The 20366-nt window shown below is 37.1% G+C and overlaps 1 protein-coding gene across 1 annotated transcript in view; it reads left to right on the forward strand.

Annotated features, from left to right (window-relative positions):
- The window catches only part of NSF (N-ethylmaleimide sensitive factor, vesicle fusing ATPase), a 142469-nt gene that overhangs the window by 22094 nt on the left and 100009 nt on the right, over positions 1-20366 (forward strand). The window contains exons 2-8 of the mRNA XM_070561754.1: positions 2986-3071; positions 5151-5250; positions 8006-8045; positions 13751-13917; positions 16742-16849; positions 17332-17407; positions 20022-20177. Coding sequence (XP_070417855.1) covers positions 2986-3071; positions 5151-5250; positions 8006-8045; positions 13751-13917; positions 16742-16849; positions 17332-17407; positions 20022-20177 — 733 coding nt within the window. The remainder of the gene's footprint in view (positions 1-2985; positions 3072-5150; positions 5251-8005; positions 8046-13750; positions 13918-16741; positions 16850-17331; positions 17408-20021; positions 20178-20366) is intronic.

The following is a 20366-nucleotide window of genomic DNA, read 5'->3' on the forward strand; positions in this document are numbered from 1 at the left end:
TTGCCCTTGTTAGGGTGGGGGCAGTTATTTGGTCATGAGCTCTTCTAGTCAGGTACTACACTGTTTATTTTTCCTTACCAAAACAGCATGCATATGCTTAAATAACCCAATTTTTAAAGTAGACTTTTGGATGAAAGTGTGTTATTTATATTCTGAAACTGTATAATGTTGCCAGTGGGGTCCTGGTAAATCCTCCCAATTTTTTTGACGAAGAGAAGCAAATTCTCTTTCTTCATTTAAAGGCTTTCAAATAAATAATAATATAATTACTTCCAGTAAAGTTTCCGTTTGAGATTTTTATTCTTTTGAGTAGTAATGTTAATAATTTTTTACATTTCAAGTTATTAATGAAAAAATTTTACAGCCCTCAGAGAGTTAAATGTTCTAGTAACTCAGATAATTAAACTTATATAAAATTGCCCATCAATTCTATATTTTCATTTCTTAACAGTTGCATGGCTGTAGTGGCTGGACTTTTAATATTGTTTCCTAGAAGCAAGGTCAATGTTAGAAAAATTATGGAATTTTCCCTTGGCATTACTGTGTTGTGTTAACAGCTACTATTTATAGGAACTTATATTTTTATGAGAAAATGAGACACTCTGCTTGGCTCACCATAAAAACACAGATGCTTCTAAATTCCAGTAGGGAGGGCTTTTGCTCACAGCATCTGTTTTAGTTGGCCAGCCAGATGACTTCTACATATTTTCTCACTCTTTTTTGAAGGGCACCACCTCTTTGACAAGTAAAGAAGTTACAAATGAAAAGGTTAACTTAGCATTTTGTAGATTTTTTATTAGTACTTAGGCTATGTCAGTTCTGTGTAATTTTGAATTATTCGATCATTTTTATTAAATTGTATCACTTCCTCAATAACCTTGAAATGTCCTTTGTGTACATGTTCTTTGCATCGCTCATTTTGCAGTTGAGATAGATTTGTATTGATACGTAAGTTCATTTATTCAACAAATGTTTGATGAGCACTCACTGTGTGCCGGGCCCTCTGCTAGCCCAGGAAGCATAGAAGTGAGCAAGATACTCTCTCAGTCCTTGACAAACTTACATCTTTTATGCAATGCAAACATGTAAACAGACAATAAAAATAGTCGGGTGCTTCCACTTGAAGTTAATTTTATCAGTTTAGTGGGAGAGGAAGATGTCTAGGAAGTTCTTCTAGAAAAAGTAATGTCTAAGCTAAGAATTGTAGGATGAGTAGGTGTTGGCTAGGCAAGGGGCCTCAGGGTTAGGGGAGAGAGAAGAATATAAAAGGAAGAAGCTTGTAGGTGAAAGAGACCCCAGGGTAGTTGGGAAACTAAAAAAGTTTGGTACGTTTTTGTCATATGCCTGGTCAGACTGTGACCGGGGGCAAAATACTATCTCATTTGGAAAGCAAATTTAGGACCTAGACTTCATTCATCTCATGTTCTAGATTAGTAATTTCTAAACATTTTATCATGAATCCCGTAAGTAAAGACTGTTTTGTTCATGTATCCCCAATATACATACACACTTATTTATAAGTGATATATTAATAGTTTATATACATAGTAAAACATATACAAAAAGAAAGAAAAAGGATGAACTAAAGATGAAAAATATATTCTCATTTTTATTTTACTTATTAATATGGAAAGCAAATTGATGCTTCATTATTCTTTAAAATCTATTTGGAGGTCTGTCTCTAAGTTCAGTTTGTTTTGGTACTTGGATTATCTTGCAAACCCTTCAGGTGCACATATCCCACTTTAGAGATCATTACTCCAAACAGCTGAGATAACTATATTGAAACTAGCCTTTTAGTTAAAACAAAAACAAGGCAAAAAGTGATTTATTTTCCTCTCTAAATTTGTATTTGGGAGACAAATTTAAGAAGAATCAGCTTTGACTTGAGGTTTGAAGAACGAGCACTTTAGTCGTAACAGACTAGGACGACAAGCGTCATAGTTCACTAACTAGGAAACCCTAGACTTTGGTGGAAGGGATGTTGGTTAAATACATTCTGTGAAGGAATGTTTTGCTAGTAGCTGTTGATCAAAAAGATTAATTGCTGTTTTAAAAAATAACCCTGTAATTATCTTTATTGGAGATATTTGGAAGATGGCTTTTCCAACCTATAGGAGATATGGTTCATAGCCACTTGGGATCTCTTATAAAAACATACTTTTTCATGAGACACTTTATCAAACTCATTGAATTTACTTCATTGCATTTGAATCAGTTAAAATTCTTTTTTTTTTTTTCCTTTGGAGGAAATGGAAAACCAACTCAAATAAGCTAGAACAAAAAAAGAGAATTTATTAGCTCATAACCAGTGTTCAGGAGTGGTCTCAAGCACTTTAACTTGGTTGTCAGGTCTGTGTTTCAAGATGTGTATTTGTTTGCCATGTCTGTCTCCTTTGCTTTCTCTGTGGTGGTTTTACTCTCTTTTAGAGCAGAGGAAGCAGAAAATTTTCCTCCATGCAGTGATGAGGCAAGGGAGAATGCGTTGGTTTTTTGTTTTGTTTTGTTTTGTTTTTGCTGAGGAAGATTAGACTTGAGCTAACATTTGTGCCAGTCTTCCTCTGTTTTATATGTGGGTCACTGCCACAGCATGGCTGATGTGTGGTGTAGGTCCATGCCTGGGATCCAAACCTGTGTACTCAGGCTGCCTAAGCAGAGTGTGCCAAACTTAACCACTACTCTATGGGGCTGGCTCCAAGAGAATGCCTTTCTTATAGCACCTGTCTATATAAAATCCCCTGGATGGAATAGGACTCTGTGTGGTTGTGTGTGTGCTGTGATTGGCAGGCCCTCAGAAGCATGGGGAATGGGGAAGGAACAGTTTCCCAAAGGAAGGGTTTGCTGTTGTCACAGGGAAAGGGATGCTTGAAGTCAAAAACAATAGTGTTACTTAAGTGATGAGGAATAGAGGACAGGAAGGCATAAACTATTCTGTAAGGTTATGAAAGATGACAATCTTATTTTCCATATCATTGATTTTTATAGAGTATGCAAGCTGCAAGATGTCCTACAGATGAATTATCTTTAACTAACTGTGCAGTTGTGAATGAAAAGGATTTCCAGTCTGGCCAGTGAGTACCTAACTTTATTTTCTTCTAACCTGCTAAGTCGTATGTTAGAAACTTCTAGAGAGCCCTTATTTTTTAGGAAACTTTAGAATAATTTTTTTATTCCTTTTGCTGAGTTGGAAAAATGGAAGAGATGAAAATGAGTTATATATTTCAGTTTTTACTGTCTTAACTTTGATAAATATAATGTTTTTTAATTCATACATAGCTTTTTCTATATAACTTTTATTTTTTCTCTATTTTCTTAGCAGAACTGACATACTGGTTGTATGAATAATATATAGCATAATTATTAGGTTTTTGGCTCTGGAGTCAGATTGTCTCAGTTTGGCTCCTGGTTCTGCCAATTACAAACTGGGTGACTATGGGTCAGTTATTTACTGTCTGTATACCTCTGTGTCCTAATCTGTAAAATTGTGGTGATGATAATGTCTTCCTTAGGGTAGCTGAGAAGATTGAGTTACACAAAGAAAGCACTTAGAACAGTGCCTAGCACATTAATAAGCCCTCAATAAATATTAGCTATTTTGATCATTACTATGACAATCTAAGGGATGTGAAAACTGGAAGATGCGTAACAAATGCAGAATGTTTACAAGCATTTTTCCTTGTCATTTATTTTAACTGATTCATATCACCTGCTGCCAGAACTTCTAAAGACTCTGCTACCAAGTGCAGTGCCCTCCATATGCTTCTGAGGTTGGTAGAGGTAAGGAGATGAAGGGACTGTACCAGCAGGCAAGCTAGGAAATACGGAGCAGAGAGGCAGGATTTTAACTGAGCCTTTTTTTGTTTTTTTAAGCCAACTGTGAAATACATGAGTTTCACAGAGGTAGAATTGCTAATCATCTGCAGTTTTCAGCTTCAGAGTAAGGGGCTGTACTTCATGATTGTATTGTTTCTAGTCCTAAAAATTCTGTGGTGCTAAGTTGAACACGGGACTTTCCATATATACGCTGGAGTATGGATAATCAGTGTGAGAATTTGCTCATGGAATTCTTTTATATGTGCTGAAGGTTCACTGTACCCACGGAGAGATACTTAAAATGTAGTTGATATTGTGTGTTCTAGTAGCAAAATGATATATATAGAAGCATTACCATTAATATTAAAAAATTATAGCATTCTAAAATGTAATTTTAAAAAAGATGGTGCTGTTGCATAAAAGAGTTTGAAGCTTCTGGGGCCAGCCCCGTGGCCAAGTGGTTAAGTTTGAGCGCTCTGCTTCGGCAGCCCAGGGTTTCACCGGTTTGGATCCTGGGCGCGGACATGGCACCATTCATCAAGCCATGCTGAGGCGGCATCCCACATGCCACAACTAGAAGGACGCACAACTAAAATATACAACTACGTGCTGGGGAGATTTGGGGAGAAAAAGCAGGAAAAAAAAAGATTGGCAACAGTTGTTAGCTTCCATCTCAGACGCAGTCCTTGGCAGTTTCTTGGTGTGGAAAATAATCATGAGATGACTGTATTTTATCTGTTTATGAATAACTTCTGAGCAGGGTGAATTAGCACAAAATGCTTTGAAATAGTAGATATTGATATCTATATGAAAGCTGATGTATTTTGTGAAAATTTTTCATTTTTAAATTTTACGGATTTTTACTGTTTTAACCTGTTGTGAGAGTGTGCAAAGAGATTTAATGAATAGTTCTAAAAACTAACTTTATTTTGACGGTTATATCCTGGCTCTTCTATCTGGGTTCTCCTCCCTTTATTCTATTTAGGATGTGAAATAATTCTCAGGAAAGGAAAGTCATCTAATTTTTGCTTAATATCAAGGACTCTAAATCACTATCTTCAGTTTTATGTAAATTGGAAATGTAATGAAGTTGATGTTTTGGATGGTATGCACTTTGTTTAACTTGGTCCTGATTCTGCTTGATGTGTGTTTGGCCCAAGGTGCTCCTTATGCCTGGAAAACATTTTGAATTGCTGACATTCTTTGGAAATGAAATTTGTGGTCCTCTTCCTTCAGGACTCTCGTAATGCCATGTTTCCACCTGGTACTCAACAAGCATCAGTTGTTGGAAGTGAACACATTTGACGTGGAGTACTGACTGTGTTTCTGTCTTTTAGGCATGTGATTGTGAGGACCTCTCCCAACCACAGGTACACGTTTACTCTGAGGACCCATCCATCAGTGGTTCCAGGGAGCATTGCATTCAGCTTACCTCAGGTAACTCAGATGTTAATGCATTCTCTTCTGTTCTTGAAAGGTGTAGAAGAATCAATTCATTTAAAGCGAGTATTACCCTATAGCTGTATTGATTGACATTGAAGAAAATCATCTAGACATTATACAAGAGATTTAAAGATATATTCTTAATTGCCAGTTTTTACTGTGTCTCCCTTTTATTGCCTTGATTTTTTCTAATTTTAAAAAATTCTGCTGTAATATCGGTTAGCTATGAGATAAAATGTCACGTTATTTTAATGTTAACTCAAAGGGTAACCAGAAAATATATAAAAATAACATTTGCTTGTAAAATTGACATCTAATAGTGATTTTAAGATGCCATGATGTGAGACTAAAGAAAAGAATATGATATAAGTAGTTGTTATCTCAAATTCAACCTAACTTGCTGGGCTTCTGGAACAAGTGGAAGAATTATGATTTCGTCTACAACTGTTGGTGGATTCTGTGGAGGGAAAGTGGCCTACCACTGTCGCAGGAACGTAACAGATAATTTGGGAGCATCACAACTGCTAATCTGGGTCCTTGTCTCCCTTATCATCTTGCTCATGCTGCTGATTCCACAGCCTAAGCAATGTAAATGTAACCCCTACCTCCTTCTACTATGCCAGTGAGCATTGATTTACTCCCACGGAAGTTCAGGGAGAGAGATCAGACACTCCTTAGGGAACTGTTAAAGATCTCTTGAAACCCTCAAAGATTATGGGAAATCTTCTCTCACTAGTCTCCTGTTCTCTGTTTGGATGCCTCTCCGTTATCAAGACTACTTTTCACACTTGTTTTATAGATCAAAGGTTTGGGATATTCTAAAGTTTGCCAGCTTTTACAGAGCTACATTTGGGATTCTGGTGGTCAGAAATGGGGTTGCTGACTATTTCTCCTTGTCTCTCTGCTTTTTAAAGAAACATTTACTAGAGGCCAGGTACTATTCTAAGTACTTTTGCATGTGTTAGTTCGTTTAATTCTCAAAACAACCCCATATGATGGATACTATTATTATCATCCCTGGAGGCTCTCTTTGGAATTGAAGTATGGAACCTAAATGTGGCTGCTTTGTGACTCAGAGTCTGGGCTTACCTAGCATGCTGCTAAATTTCAGGTTGGCTGGAAGTGGGATGGGATATTACAGAACAAGGAGGTGAAGGGCAGAGAGGAGGGAGAAGTGACCTACGGTGAGAAAGTTGGAAGGGAGAACACTTGACGTTGCACATATTCAAAATGCAGCGTCTTTTATTTTTTTTAATTTTTATTTTATTGAGGTCATAATAGTTTATAACATTGTGAAATTTCAGTTGGACTTTATTATTTGTCAGTCACCATATAAATGTGCCCCTTCACAACTCCCAACCCCCTTCCCCTCCAGTAACCATGTAACTGTTCTCTTTGTCCGTGTGTTAGTTTATATTCCACATATGAGTGAAATCGTACGGTGTTTCTCTTTCTCTGTCTGGCTGATTTCACTTAATATAATACCTCAAGGTCCATCCATGTTGTTGTGAATGGCACGATTTTGTCTTTTTTTATGGCTGAGTGGTATTCCATTGTATGTATCTACCACATCTTCTCTCTCCAATCATCAGTCACTGGACACTTGGATTGCTTCCACTTCTTGGCTATGGTGAATAATGCTCACAATGCAGCATCTTTTAACTCTCCACCACAAAATCCACAGTGTTCAGATGAGTAGACAAACTATTGATTTTCAGCCAAAAATTGTTTTTCTCACTGTTCTTGGAAGTGTTACCAGTAATTACTAATTTTGAATCTATACCAAGCCAATCCTGAATTCCTGCCTAGACACAGTCTTGCCTGCCTCCATACGTTCTTGCCATTGTAACTAGTTAGGGCCTGGGGAGAAGCTAAAATCTGGTTGCAAATGTCTGAAAATCCTTTTAGTGATGACCATTTAGTGATCTGAATTCCTACTTGGGTTTCATTATAGATTATCTATTAATTTAGTTTTCATGAATTGAATGTTTCTCTTTTTGTGATACTGTAACAAACAGTATAACTAACCACAGTACATTTACCACACTGAAATATTCTCTGATACTATGAAGGCCTTCAGGAGCATTGTATTTTGCAAAGGCTCATGCTACTCAGTGGTGCCGGCTTTACAGTAAAAAGGCAAACTTTGTATGTTTTTGGACAAGTGTTCAAATATAAACTATAGCCTATAAATTTTCTAGGGCCACCATAACAAAGTACCACAAACTGGATGGCTTAAAGCAACAGAAATTTATTGTCTCACAGTTCTGGAGGCTAGAAGTCTGAAATCAGGGTGTCAGCAGGGCCGTGCTCCCTCTGAGGGCCCTAGGGAAGAATCTGTGCCAAGCTTAGCTTGCAGTGTTGCTGACAATCCTTGATGTTCCTTGACTGGTAGCTGTATCACTTGTCTCTGCCTCTATTATCAGATGACTTTCTCCCTGTGTGTCTGTGTGTCTCTTCTTTTCTTATAAGGACACCAGTCATATTGGCCTAGGGCCTATCCTGATTCAATAAGACCTCATCTTAACTTGATTGCATCTGCAGGCCCTGTTTCCAAATACGGTCACATTCACAAGTGCCAGGGGTTAAGACTTCAACATATCTTTTTGTGAAACACAACTCAATAAAAGCGTACCATGTTTTGGTCTTTGTATGTGTTCCTGAAACTCATAGGAATTCCTCTTTTCCTTATTTCTCTAATTTTGTTTGATGTGGTTTTAAATGTCTTTTTTTCTCTTTTATTTTATAGCGAAAATGGGCTGGACTTTCTATTGGGCAAGAAATAGAAGGTAGGTATATTTTTTAGCTACCTGAGGTAAATTTTCTTTATGATTTTCTCATAGTTATGGAGATCCGTACAATTTTCTGTTACTAGTTGTCAGGCCATTAAACATTCATCCTATTCATATTACAGGTTAGATCTATGAGAATGGAAAGTAAATAGTTATGGTACCTACCTCTTTATCTCCTTGCTGTTCTTTTTTTTTTTTTTTTTGAGGAAGATTAGCCCTGAGCTAACTACTGCCAGTCCTCCTCTTTTTTGTTGAGGAAGCCTGGCTCTGAGCTCACATCCGTGCCCATCTTCCTTTACTTTATATGTGGGACGCCTACCACAGCATGGTGTGCCAAGCGGTGCCATGTCCACACCCGGGATCCAAACTGGTGAAGCCTGGGCCGCTGAGAAGCGGAGCATGCGAACTTAACCGCTGCGCCACCGGGCCGGCCCCCTCCTTGCTCTTCTTTCTGCCTGGAAATTATAATCTAATGGGGGAAGAATATCCACATATTTGTTGCTTACATAATATTTACAAGGTAAATATGTGCACAAATATTAGCATTAGGAGCTCTGTGAAAAGTGCTAAGATAGAACAGGAGTGGATGAATTGACTGGAGACTGGAAAATTAGCCAGAGAAATCTTTCTAGGCACTGGAGTTTTAAGCATGATTATGAAGTAGGAGGAAGTCATTACATGGTAGAGACAAGGAAGAAAGACTCTGAAGATGAGAAATAATATAAATAAAGGTAGTGAGATGGGAGCAGGCAAACCGTAGGCAGTGCTCACCGAGATGTTGCCTGATTGAAGGGATTTGCCTGACTGGGTTGTAGTAAGCGATGAGAGCCATGCCGTTAGTGGAGGGCCTAGCAATGAAGTACATACTGAAAATTTTGGATTTTACACAAAGCCAATTGAAGTCTCCTAAGGATTTCTGAATGAGCCCGTCAAAATCGTACCTTTAGAAAACAATTCTGATGTCAGTGTGGAGTGTAGTGAGGAGTTGGGAGAATTCAGGAGTCAAGGAAAATAGCTCAGAAGTTATTTGACTTGCCTAGAATTAGTTGAATAGGGCTTTGTGAAATTACAGCTGTGGAAAATTTTGTTAAAATTCTGTTATGTTGAAGAGGAATAATTGATATTACTTGGTGATTCCATTTTACTGTATATGAGATATGTTTTCTTCTGTGTTTGTTTGGAAAGATAAATCACATTTAGGTTAAGGGGAAGAAAGGCTGGCAATACTTAAACAAATGGTGTACTTTTTTTAATGAAATGTGTTATAAAGTCGTCATAGTTCGTTAGGGAAGGGCATGGAAAGCAATTCATGACTTAAGGGGAATAAAAGGACTAAGCCACTTGTGGATTATAAGCAAGAATTGGCATTGTCTCTTAAGCAGTGTGGCAAAGTTGGAGAAATAGAATATGTATCTTCTTGTCAGAAAATTTCATGTCAGCTTCATGGGTACTGTAGGGGAAGAAAAGAAAATGCAATTGTAATTAAGCCAGCTTTTTTTCTGCTTGCTTTTTTTTTTTTTTTTGAGGAAGATTAGCCCTGAGCTAACATCTGCTGCCAATCCTACTCTTTTTTCCGAGGAAGACTGGCCCTGAGCTAACATCCGTGTCCATCTTCCTCTATTTTATAGAGAACGCCTACCACAGCATGGCTTGCCAAGTGTGCCATGTCCGCACCTGGGATCCGAACCTGCAAACCCCGGGCTGCCAAAGTGGAATGTGCGCACTTAACCACTGCGCCACCAGCCTGGCCCCTGGTTGCTTTTAAAACCTAAAAAAAGTCATATTTATGGAAAGATTGCAAAAATAATACAGAGGGGCTGGCTTGGTGGTGCAGTGGTTAAGTTCTAATGTTTCACTTCGGCGACCTGGGCTTGGCTGGTTCGGATCCGGGGTGTGGACCTATGCACTGCTTGTCTAGCCATGCTCTGGCAGGCGTCCCACATATAAAATAGAGGAAGATGGGCATGGGTGTTACCTCAGGGCCAGTCTTCCTCAGCAAAAAAGAGGAGGATTGGCAGCAGATGTTAGCTCAGGGCTAATCTTCCTCAAATAAATAAATAATACAGAGAATTCCTGTATACTACTTTTACCCAGATTTGCCAATTGTCTTATTTTTTTTTTTTTAAAGATTTTATTTTTTCCTTTTGCTCCCCAAAGCCCCCCAGTACACAGTTGTCTATTCTTCGTTGTGGGTCCTTCTGGTTGTGGCATGTGGGACACTGCCTCAGCGTGGTCTGACGAGCAGTGCCATGTCCGAACCCAGGATTCGAACCAACGAAACACTGGGCCACCTGCAGCGGAGCACGCGAACTTAACCACTTGGCCACGAGGCCAGCCCCTGTCTTTTTTTTTTTTAATCGTTTTCTTTCTCTCCACACATGCAAACATGTGCACGCACATTTCTTTTCTGAATCATTTGAGATTAAGTTGTGGAAATCATTCCTCTTTACCTCTAATACTTTAGTGGGTATTTCCTATGAACAAAGATGTGCTCTTATACTGATCGAATTCAGGAAAGTAAAACATTGATAGAATTAAACATTGAAACTTTAATCTATAGTTCATATTCCAGTTTTGTCAATTGTCCTGGTTATCTCCTGTATAGCATTTTCCCCTTCAGGGTAGGATCCAGTTCAGGATCGTGTTTGCACTTAGTTATCATTTCTCGAATCATTAGCTATTTTTTCCTTTCATAATGATGACATTTTTGAAGATGACATTTATAAAATGAGGAGTTGTTGGTCAAAAGGTACAAAGTTTCAATTATGCAAGATGAATAAGTTCCGGAGCTCTAATTGCTACGTGGTGATTGTAATTAACACTGTGTTGTAGACTTAAAATATGCTAAGAGGGTAGAGAAAAAGGTTCATGTGCACTGAAAAGGAGATATATTCTCTGCTGTCAGAGGGTGGTGTTTTGCATATACCTATAAGCTCTACTTTATTGATTATGCTATTTAGATCTTCTATATTCTTACTTATTTTTGGTCCCTTGACCTGTCTTGCACTGAGAGTGGTGTGTTAAAATCTTATTACTTAAAATGAACTTAATTACTTAATTCATAAAAATGAACACTGTTAAACCTAATGAGAAAATGGGTATGTATATAGCCTAGATTTCTAATTTCCTTAAACTTATTTTTTTAAATATAGGGTTAAGAGTGTGCTTAAATTTAACTTTTAGTGTAGATAAATTCTGTTGTGAAAAGGTATAAAAGTTCAAAGTTAAAAATTTTGATGAATTGAGAAATGTGTTTTGTAGCTTAAATTATGTTTAAAGCATTCTCCTGCTACCAGAAATGCTTATCTTGATTGTAAAGGCAGTTCTTTAAAAGATGAATAAAATAGACTTAATGGGCAAGATTATAAAACTAAGTGATTAGGTGGGACTAAGGTGGAATAAGTTGAGGCATGGAAAAGTTTGGGGGCCTAAATGGTATGGACAATGTGGCCATAAAAGGTAGACAGCTGGTTCAGCACAAGTAGAGATGTAGGCAAAGATAGGACAGGAGGTAGTATGGAGAGTGCTAATTCAGAGATTCTGGAACAGGAGTTCTGTCTGTAAGGTGAGATAATTTTTAAGTCAAGTAAGTGATCTTAGTCTGAGGGAATCTTCTAAAAGAATCATTTAGTCTTCTCTCCATCTGGAAATGCCATATTTTAAATATTATAACTGATGTTCAATAACAAATGTTTTTTGACCGTTGTAGTATACCTATTATTGTAATGTCTGTTTATTCAAAGTAATGGCTATAAATTATTTTTCTTATACAAGTATTTTTTATTAGTCTTTGACATTAAATTTTATTAACCATAAAATAAGAAAACGTTCTCAACCCTCTGGCTCTTCTTTGCTCCTGGATGAAACCTTCAGGGCATCTGTCCCTTTGGGGCTGACCATGGTGCTGACCTTGGTGGTGCCTGTGACACTGTCCATGGTGCTGCCTGCAGCATTTGAAACTGTTGTAACAACTTGGTATTTTTTATTTAAGAACATTGGCTTAAATTAAAATGCATTTGAAAACTATAGTCAGTAATGATGATATTTGAATACACTTATTCAATTTCTTGATATAAAGGTGATACATACATATATATGCATTATGATATGGAATTATTTTGGAGTCTTTTCACAAAATGGTATCACACTGTACAAATCTTTCTGCAGTATACTTTTTAAACTCAATATGATGTTTTAGTGGGCTATCCATCTTTATCAAATGTACATCATTTTTATTTTAATTGCTGTACAGTATTCCGCATTATGAATATGCTACATTTCATTCATCATTCTCCTCCTGCTCAGTGTTTTTTCAATGTTTGACTGTTACAAATAATGCTGCAATGAACCTCCATATAGATCTCTTTTGCCAAATGTTCAAGTCTTTCTGGGACTGACACCTGGAGATGGAATTGCTGAATCAACTTATTCATTTTTACCTTAGTATTTCATACTGTACATAGCTTCACTATGTGAGGAAACAACTAAGCTGTCTTGCTTATGAAAGTTACTTAGCATATACCTTGAACTTTCTAGGAAACATTAAGAAAGAGCAAAACACCCAGAAGTGGAGGCAGAGTATTCTGAAACTTTCAGCTGAGATTTGAACTTATTCTTTGAACTTCAGTGAATTTTCTATCCCTCATCCTGGCTTTCTTTGTTCTTTTGCTTTTGAAAATGTTAATCTTTAAAATATGTGTGTCCCCCTTTACAACAGCAAACCAAAATATAAAAATATGATTACAGAAGCAATTTCATTCAAAGAATTTATGGAAAATCCTTGTACATAACTCAAGTGGCTAGACTATAAGAAGCAAGCTTAGACCAGAATTTAGAGTATGAAAGGACCATAAAGATTTATTTAGTCCAGTTTTCTTGTTTTACAAATGTGATAAATCGAGGCACATAGCTAGATGATTTACGTAGTTTCTTCCAGTTACTGACAGAATCTATTGAAACACAGAGACTCCAAAGTCCCTTTGTTATTCGCATGGAGACTATAGCTTTTTTGCTGTTGTTGTTGTTTAATTTAAATAATTCATGAATATATCAAGCATCTAACAGACTATTAGGTGCTGTTAATACAGAGATGAGTTAAAAACACAGTCCTTGCCCTGTTCTACATGTTGCACACGAAGAACGTACTGGTTCCTTGGATATGGTAGGTGCTCAGTAAATATTTTAGTAGTATTAAAAAAGAAATGCTCTGGAGCAAATCATCCTAGTAAACACTGCTTCTCAAGCCTTCTCTTTTTTGTCCTGCATCCTACTTTGCTAGGGCAGAAGAGTCCACTCACCTCTCACCTTAGCTTATTCTTGTGTCAAACAAAAATCTGTTTGGAAACAGCATGTTATGCCAACTCCACTGGGACTCCCATGCTGTCGTTTCGTCCTACTTTAAGTGAGAGGGAAGAAGATGCAGGGACCATCTTGGGAGGGCTGTGATTTCCCCGTAAGAGTTGGGTGATGGGTAAAAGTAGGGGGAGAGTGCTGTTTAATATGTTCTAATTAATTCAGAAGGGAAGAAAGTAGTTATTATTATTTTTTAAAATCTGTACCTACGTGTCCCTCCAATGAAGGCCATGTAAAGCCCCCTTTTCGTCAAGTTCTGTTATGATTCATTTGTGTTAAACTTTTAGTTATTCAAAACACAGCAAATATTTGGTACCCCTGTGATTTAAAAAATGCTTCTTTTTTCCTAGTGTCCTTATATACATTTGACAAGGCCAAACAATGTATTGGCACAATGACCATTGAGATTGATTTCCTGCAGAAAAAAAGCATCGACTCCAACCCTTATGATACTGACAAGATGGCTGCGGAATTTATTCAACAGTTCAACAACCAGGCATTCTCAGTGGGACAGCAGGTAGTTTTAAATTTTCTGTCATTCCTTTCACTTTATAGGCATTCTAATTTCTGCACATGTCCGAAATTGATACTACCATTTAAAAACTGAGAGGAGAGGCCAGCCCTGTGGCATAGTGGTTAAGTTCGTGTGCTCTGCTTCAGTGGCCCAGGGTTTATAGGTTTGGATCCTGGGCACGGACCTACATACCGGTCATCAAGCCATGCTGTGGAGGCATCCCGCATACAAAATGGAGGAAGACTGGCACAGATGTTAGCTCAGGGCCAATCTTCCTCACCAAACAAACCCCAAAAAACAAGACTGAGAGGAGCTTTGCATGTTAACAGGTATATCCAAGATGAGTGATAAAAACTGAGGGAAATGTATTTGCTGAACCTCTAGGAGTTTGTTGAGGAAAATTCTGAAGTAGCTTTTAGGTTACAAAGTCATATATAATTACAGCAGCTTTTCCCTCTGTAAATTTGGAAACACTACAGGCATATGTCTCAAATTTCTTACTTCTTTTCTTTTTGTGGGATGTTTGTTTTATCTTTGGGTGTCTTTCTTTTTCACTGATACATTTCTATGGAAAAGTAGTTCCTAACTTTTTTTGGTTATGAACTTCTTAAGAAGCTTAAGAAAACTATGTAATACATATTTTCAGGTTTTTATGGAACCTCTGGAGCCCAGATATTGTCTCCTTTAAAATGATATTGCTGGTGTTGCCTCCTTTTTTGCACTTCAGTTGGTATCATATTTCTGACCTCCTAGAAAGAAATTCTATTTTAAAATTTTACTCAAAATTTTCTCAAAATGTAGTCTTGAGACCCCCTGGGGGTCCCTGAGGCCCTTTCAGGGGGTTTATAGAGTCATAATATTTTCATATTAATACCAAGACATGATGTGTCATTTCCTTTTATTCTCTCACAAGCATGCAGTGACCTTATGCAGACACGTGCTGGCTGCTAGCGCAGCACGTCAACTGAGGAAGCAGACATAATGCCCGGCAGTCTTCCATTCAGGCAGGCACTGAAGGGGTTGGTGAAAATGTGACAGTGCCGCTCTTCCCACTTTATTTTTTGCTTCGGAAGATGGAAGTTTTTTGTAAATTAAAAATATGTTATTGATGTTAACACATAATGGATTTGTTATTTTTAAATTAATAAATTTTAAATTTTTGTTCTAATTTCTAATATGGTGATTATCAATAGATATAATCCATATAAACAAAGACTCTTTGGAGTCCTCAAAAATTTTTAGGCATATAAAGGGATCCTGAGACCACAATGTTTGAGAATCTCTGCTTATAGCATTCTGATCTCGAGTGACTTACCTAGACTGCCCTTGTGGTTTCTCACATGGGAAGGTATGTAAGGTGGGCAATGAGAGAAGTGGTAGAAGGAAAGAGCTGTTGGAGTGAAGGAGTGTCATTCTTTTGATTCTCTTGTCTAACTGAAAATGGCATAAATCTGGAAGAACAAAACTAAGCATCTGGATGATTCATCCATTATGATAAACTTTCACAGTGGAAACTGAATTACTGGTAGACGGGAAAAGGATACAGTGCATTTATTATTATTTTTAGAAGTACTAGAATTGAAATGAACCTCAGAGATTATCTCGCCTAATCTCCTCATTTTGCAAATGAAGAATTTAGGTCCAGAGAAGGTAAATGATGTGCCCGTGGCTACACAGTCGGGCATAGCAAGACAAGAACCTATTCGTCAATTGATCAGTTAATTAATTGAACAAATATTTATTGAACACCTACTATGTTTCAGCAGTTATTTTAAGCCCTGCGGATCAGCAGTGAACAAAACAGACACAATTCCTACTGGTAGAGCTTACTCTCTTGTTGGGGAAGACAGAAAATAAGAAAGAAATGCCATATATTGTTAAGTACTTCAATGTAGGTAAAGTGAGATGATGCACTAGAGAGCCACTGAGGTGCTACTTTGGATTAGATGGTCCTAGAAGGCTCCCCAAGGTGACATTCAGCTGATAATTTGTTGACTGCCTGTCCATTGTTTTGAGGCTATTCTATATTCCTTCTGGATTCCTACACTTGTTGACTTATAGTTATGCTCAAATTGCCTAGCTAAACTTCATTGTTTTTACCTTCTCCTTTAGCTTTAATATTTTACTAAAAAATGCTTTGGTATTTGTAATAACTTGAAAACCAGTAACGTGCAGATATCTGTAAACCCGTGGAAGAAAATCTTCCATAATACAGAGGAGACGTAAATATCTTACCCCAAATCATCGTTCTTAGTATTTATTCCCATTCACAGTAGTTAGTACTGGCGGGGTTGACAGTCGGCTTTGCCTGTTATATTTACTGTTATACCTCAGCACGTAGAAGAGGGCCTAGCTTGTAGAAGGCACTCGGTAACTATTTGGTGAATGAGTGAGCATTCAGAAGCTGTCTCTGCATTTGTATGGCAGGTGTTTTATGTTGACAGTAGAAAAGCATAAATATTAGAGCCACAGACTCAAGCTTGAATGTGGCACCATCATTTACTGTGACTCTGGGTCCCGTTACTTAGACTCTCTGGATCTCAGCTTCCTTACTAGTAAAACTGAGGAATAATTTCTGTTTCCAAGAGTTTGTGCGTATTAATTACAGAATCTCCTGTAGTGTTTGTTGGTTCATAGCAGATGCTCCATAAAATGTTGGTTCCCTTTTCCTCTCATTGGCTGTGTGGCTGGTTTGCCTGTGGAGCTGATTTGAGAGGGACCTGCAGGAGCAGCTGCTTGCCTGCATTTGGGGAATGTTGGTGATGATGTGAGAATCAAGCTGTATATCATGAAGTGGTTTTTCTCCCCTTATGTCTTTTCTACATAGCTTGTTTTTAGCTTCAATGAAAAGCTTTTTGGCTTACTGGTAAAGGATATTGAAGCCATGGATCCTAGCATCCTGAAGGGAGAGCCTGCGACAGGTAAAAGACAGAAGGTATGGTTTATTTCTAATAATCTTTATTAGATAATAATTATGATGTGAAATGTGCAGATTAATATAATTTCCCCAGCCGCTCTCTTGCTCAGTGATTTCTTTCATATAACCTACTCTTTCTTTTAAGATAGTAGGAAGAAAAAATTCCTTTTATAGCTATCACTGTTATAAAAATAAGCATAAAACACATTTATTTGCAAACCTAATAGTAACTTGAAATTTGTATATATACTTGTAATTCTGGTTGAATGCAGCTATTTATTGTAAATAAGTAATAAGACAAGCATTATCAAAAGATACATGCGTTGAAATAAAATAGAAATAGGAGAAGGTAGTTATGACAAAAGCAAATGTAACTTAGGTCGTGGTTTGGAAGATTTGCTTTGCTCAGAGAGACTCATTTCCCCTGCATTTTTGCCCTTGCCTTGAGAAGTCTGGAAGTCTGCTGTTAGACTAACTACTAATTATTGTCTTTCATACAGATCGAAATAGGACTGGTTGTTGGAAACAGTCAAGTTGCATTTGAAAAAGCAGAAAATTCATCACTCAACCTTATTGGTAAGATTTACAGTCTTTTTTTTTTTTTTGAGGAAGATTAGCCCTGAGCTACCTGCTGCCAATCCTCCCCTTCTGCTGAGGAAGGCTGGCCCTGAGCTGACATCCGTGCCCATCCTCCTCTACTTTATATATGGGACACCTACCACAGCATGGCTTTTTGCCAAGCCATGCCGTGTCCACACCCGGCATCTGAACCAGCGAACCCCGGGCCGCCGAGAAGCGGCACATGCGCAATTAACCACTGCGCCACCGGGCTGGCCCCAGATTTACAGTCTTTAGAAGATTCTGAATGAAGTGGAACCATCTCTATTATTATATGTGACTCAACCATTGTGATTTTCAGGTGGGGAAGGAGAATGGGGCACCTCCCTTGAGAAGGCTTATTACAGAATCACAGAGTATTTCATATCTGTCAGATGTGCTGATGTAGAAGAAAGGTTTAAAGCTTTCACTAGAAGAGCATTGTCCTATAGAGATATAGTGTGAGCCACATACGTAATTTTCAGTTTCCTAGTACCACCTTAAAATAAGGAAAAAGATAGAGATAAAATTAATTTTTAAAGCTTTAATAATGAGGTAAGTGCAGGCTTACAGAATATTTGCAAAAATAGTTCAGAGAGTTCCTGTATACCCTTCACCAGCTTCCTCTGATGTTACATCTTAAATAACCATAGTACAGTTACCAAAACTAAATTAACGTGGTTACGTTGCTGCTAACTAAACCATAGACTTTATTCAGATTTCCCCAGTTTTTCCATTATATCCTCTTTCTGTTCCCGGCCGTAATTCCAGATCCCACATGCATTTAGTTGCTTAGCCTCCACAGTCTTCTCCAGTCTCCGACAGTTCCTCAGACTTTCATTGTCCTTCACGATCTTGAGAACTGGTCAGTTATTTTGTAGAATATCCCTCACATGGTCGTTACTTCTATCTGTGATTGAGTTGAATGATGAATGTGCAGGTAAAGAAAGTCTTTGCAGTAGATTCATAGTTCAGTTCTACTCTTGTACGTTAGCCCTACTTTTATTATATTAAAATAATCCAGATGAGTCTCTAAGAATAGTAACTCAGCAGAATAATGATGCAATTAACTGTACAGTAATTCCTGTTTTCTGTTGATTTAACTATGTTGATGTCTACCCCAGTAGAAGTAGGCGGTTTTCATTGGCTGCACACCATCATATCCAAGATTATTTAACTTCGAATGTATAGCCTTTTTTCTTGATCCATAAGTTATCATTCTCCCCTTATGATTTTTTCTTAATTATAAAATAGAATATTTATTTCATAAAGTATGGTTAGGCACTCGCTCAACAACTCACACACTAAAATTTTTAAATTTCATTCTATTTTCATACTATTATCATTTATTTTTGTTTGACATATTTCAAGCATCCTAAATATTCCTCTACAACATAATTTTTAATTACTATATATGTGATTTTATGGATGTAGGATATATCATAATCTCCTCTTATTGATCCATTTCTAAAGTGATTTCTTTGTATTTTATATTTTGTACATGAACATAAAATACACTTTTGTTATTTTGTTATAGAAACAATAAAATGTAGTTTTGTTAAGTAAGGTATCTTATCCCAAGGGAGTTGCATGAGTTTCATATAATGTGAGTATTTCTGAGTAATTCATGTGAATGTTTGATTGATAATTGTTAGGTTTTTTTCTATTGGAAAATAAAATTGTGTGGTGATTTAGTATGCAGTAAATATGGCCACAAGAGGGCAGTAGAGTGTAAGAAAAAATATTTTTGATAGCTTTCTAAAGGAAATATTAAGTCCACGAAAGTCTAAGGATAAAATTACGGTCTAGGATAAACATTTTCTAAGATGACCTTTTCTTCCCTAGTTTTTAAAAAGCTATAATATTAGTTTCTTTTGTTTGTTTGTTTATAATAGAGTATACTAAGGCACTTTTATTCTTTGTGTTTGAGATAGTTATTGTGGTTCTCTTGGGTTACTTTAGGTGGCACTATGACATTTAAGTTAGATAATTTTCATCTTTGTGAAAGAATTTGAAAACATGAATTTTGAAATCATTAAAGATTTAGGATGATTTTAGACTTTTGTGTGCAAGTAAAGAAAAAGCACATAAGACATCAAACTTACTCAGTGCCTCTTTTCAGGCTGAAGGGTTATGTACCCAATTATGAACTTAATCTAGATAAATATATGCACTTTTAAATGCACTTGCTTTAGGAGCCTTGAGAGACTGCTAGATTTCAGTTGCATTTCTGGCAACTAGTGTTGTCTTCATCAGATAGGCACATGGTGTTTCTTCTAATCAGCCAAGTTAGTTAACTTGGTTAGGATTAGAGGTTAATAAAACCAAGCTCTATGGATTGATTGCAAGTGGACTACAGCATGAGTTTAGCAAGTCATTTTGAAAGTGTTTTACTGTCTCTAAATGGGGACCAGACAAAGTATTTATCATAGCAAAACTCATCCTTCTTGTTAGAAAATCAGCTGAGAGCATGGTGTTCATCTTTCTATCAGGGTAGCTTCTCTTTCTTCATTGAGGATGCCCAGGGAGTTCTGTCTCTTTACACTTAGTGATGAAGCTCTTGTTTCACATTGATTATCTTTGTTTGACACAGGCAAAGCTAAAACCAAGGAAAATCGCCAGTCTATCATCAATCCTGACTGGAACTTTGAAAAGATGGGAATAGGAGGCCTGGACAAGGAATTTTCAGACATTTTTCGACGAGCATTTGCTTCCCGAGTATTTCCTCCAGAGATAGTGGAGCAGATGGGTGAGTTTAAAAAGGACAGTTTGATAAGATCTTGTATTGTTAGAAAAAAATGAAAGTCTCTTTTCAGTAATATTTTGAAATTATTTTTCAGACTTGCCAAAGTATTTTAACTTCTTTAAAAAATAAATTTTTCTAAGAAATCTTTGAAGTATTAGAACTCTTAAAATTACACTTAAATTTTACGGGAAA

The sequence above is a fragment of the Equus przewalskii genome, chromosome 10, assembly GCF_037783145.1.
Source record: "Equus przewalskii isolate Varuska chromosome 10, EquPr2, whole genome shotgun sequence".
In the NCBI taxonomy this organism is placed as follows: Eukaryota; Metazoa; Chordata; class Mammalia; order Perissodactyla; family Equidae; genus Equus; species Equus przewalskii.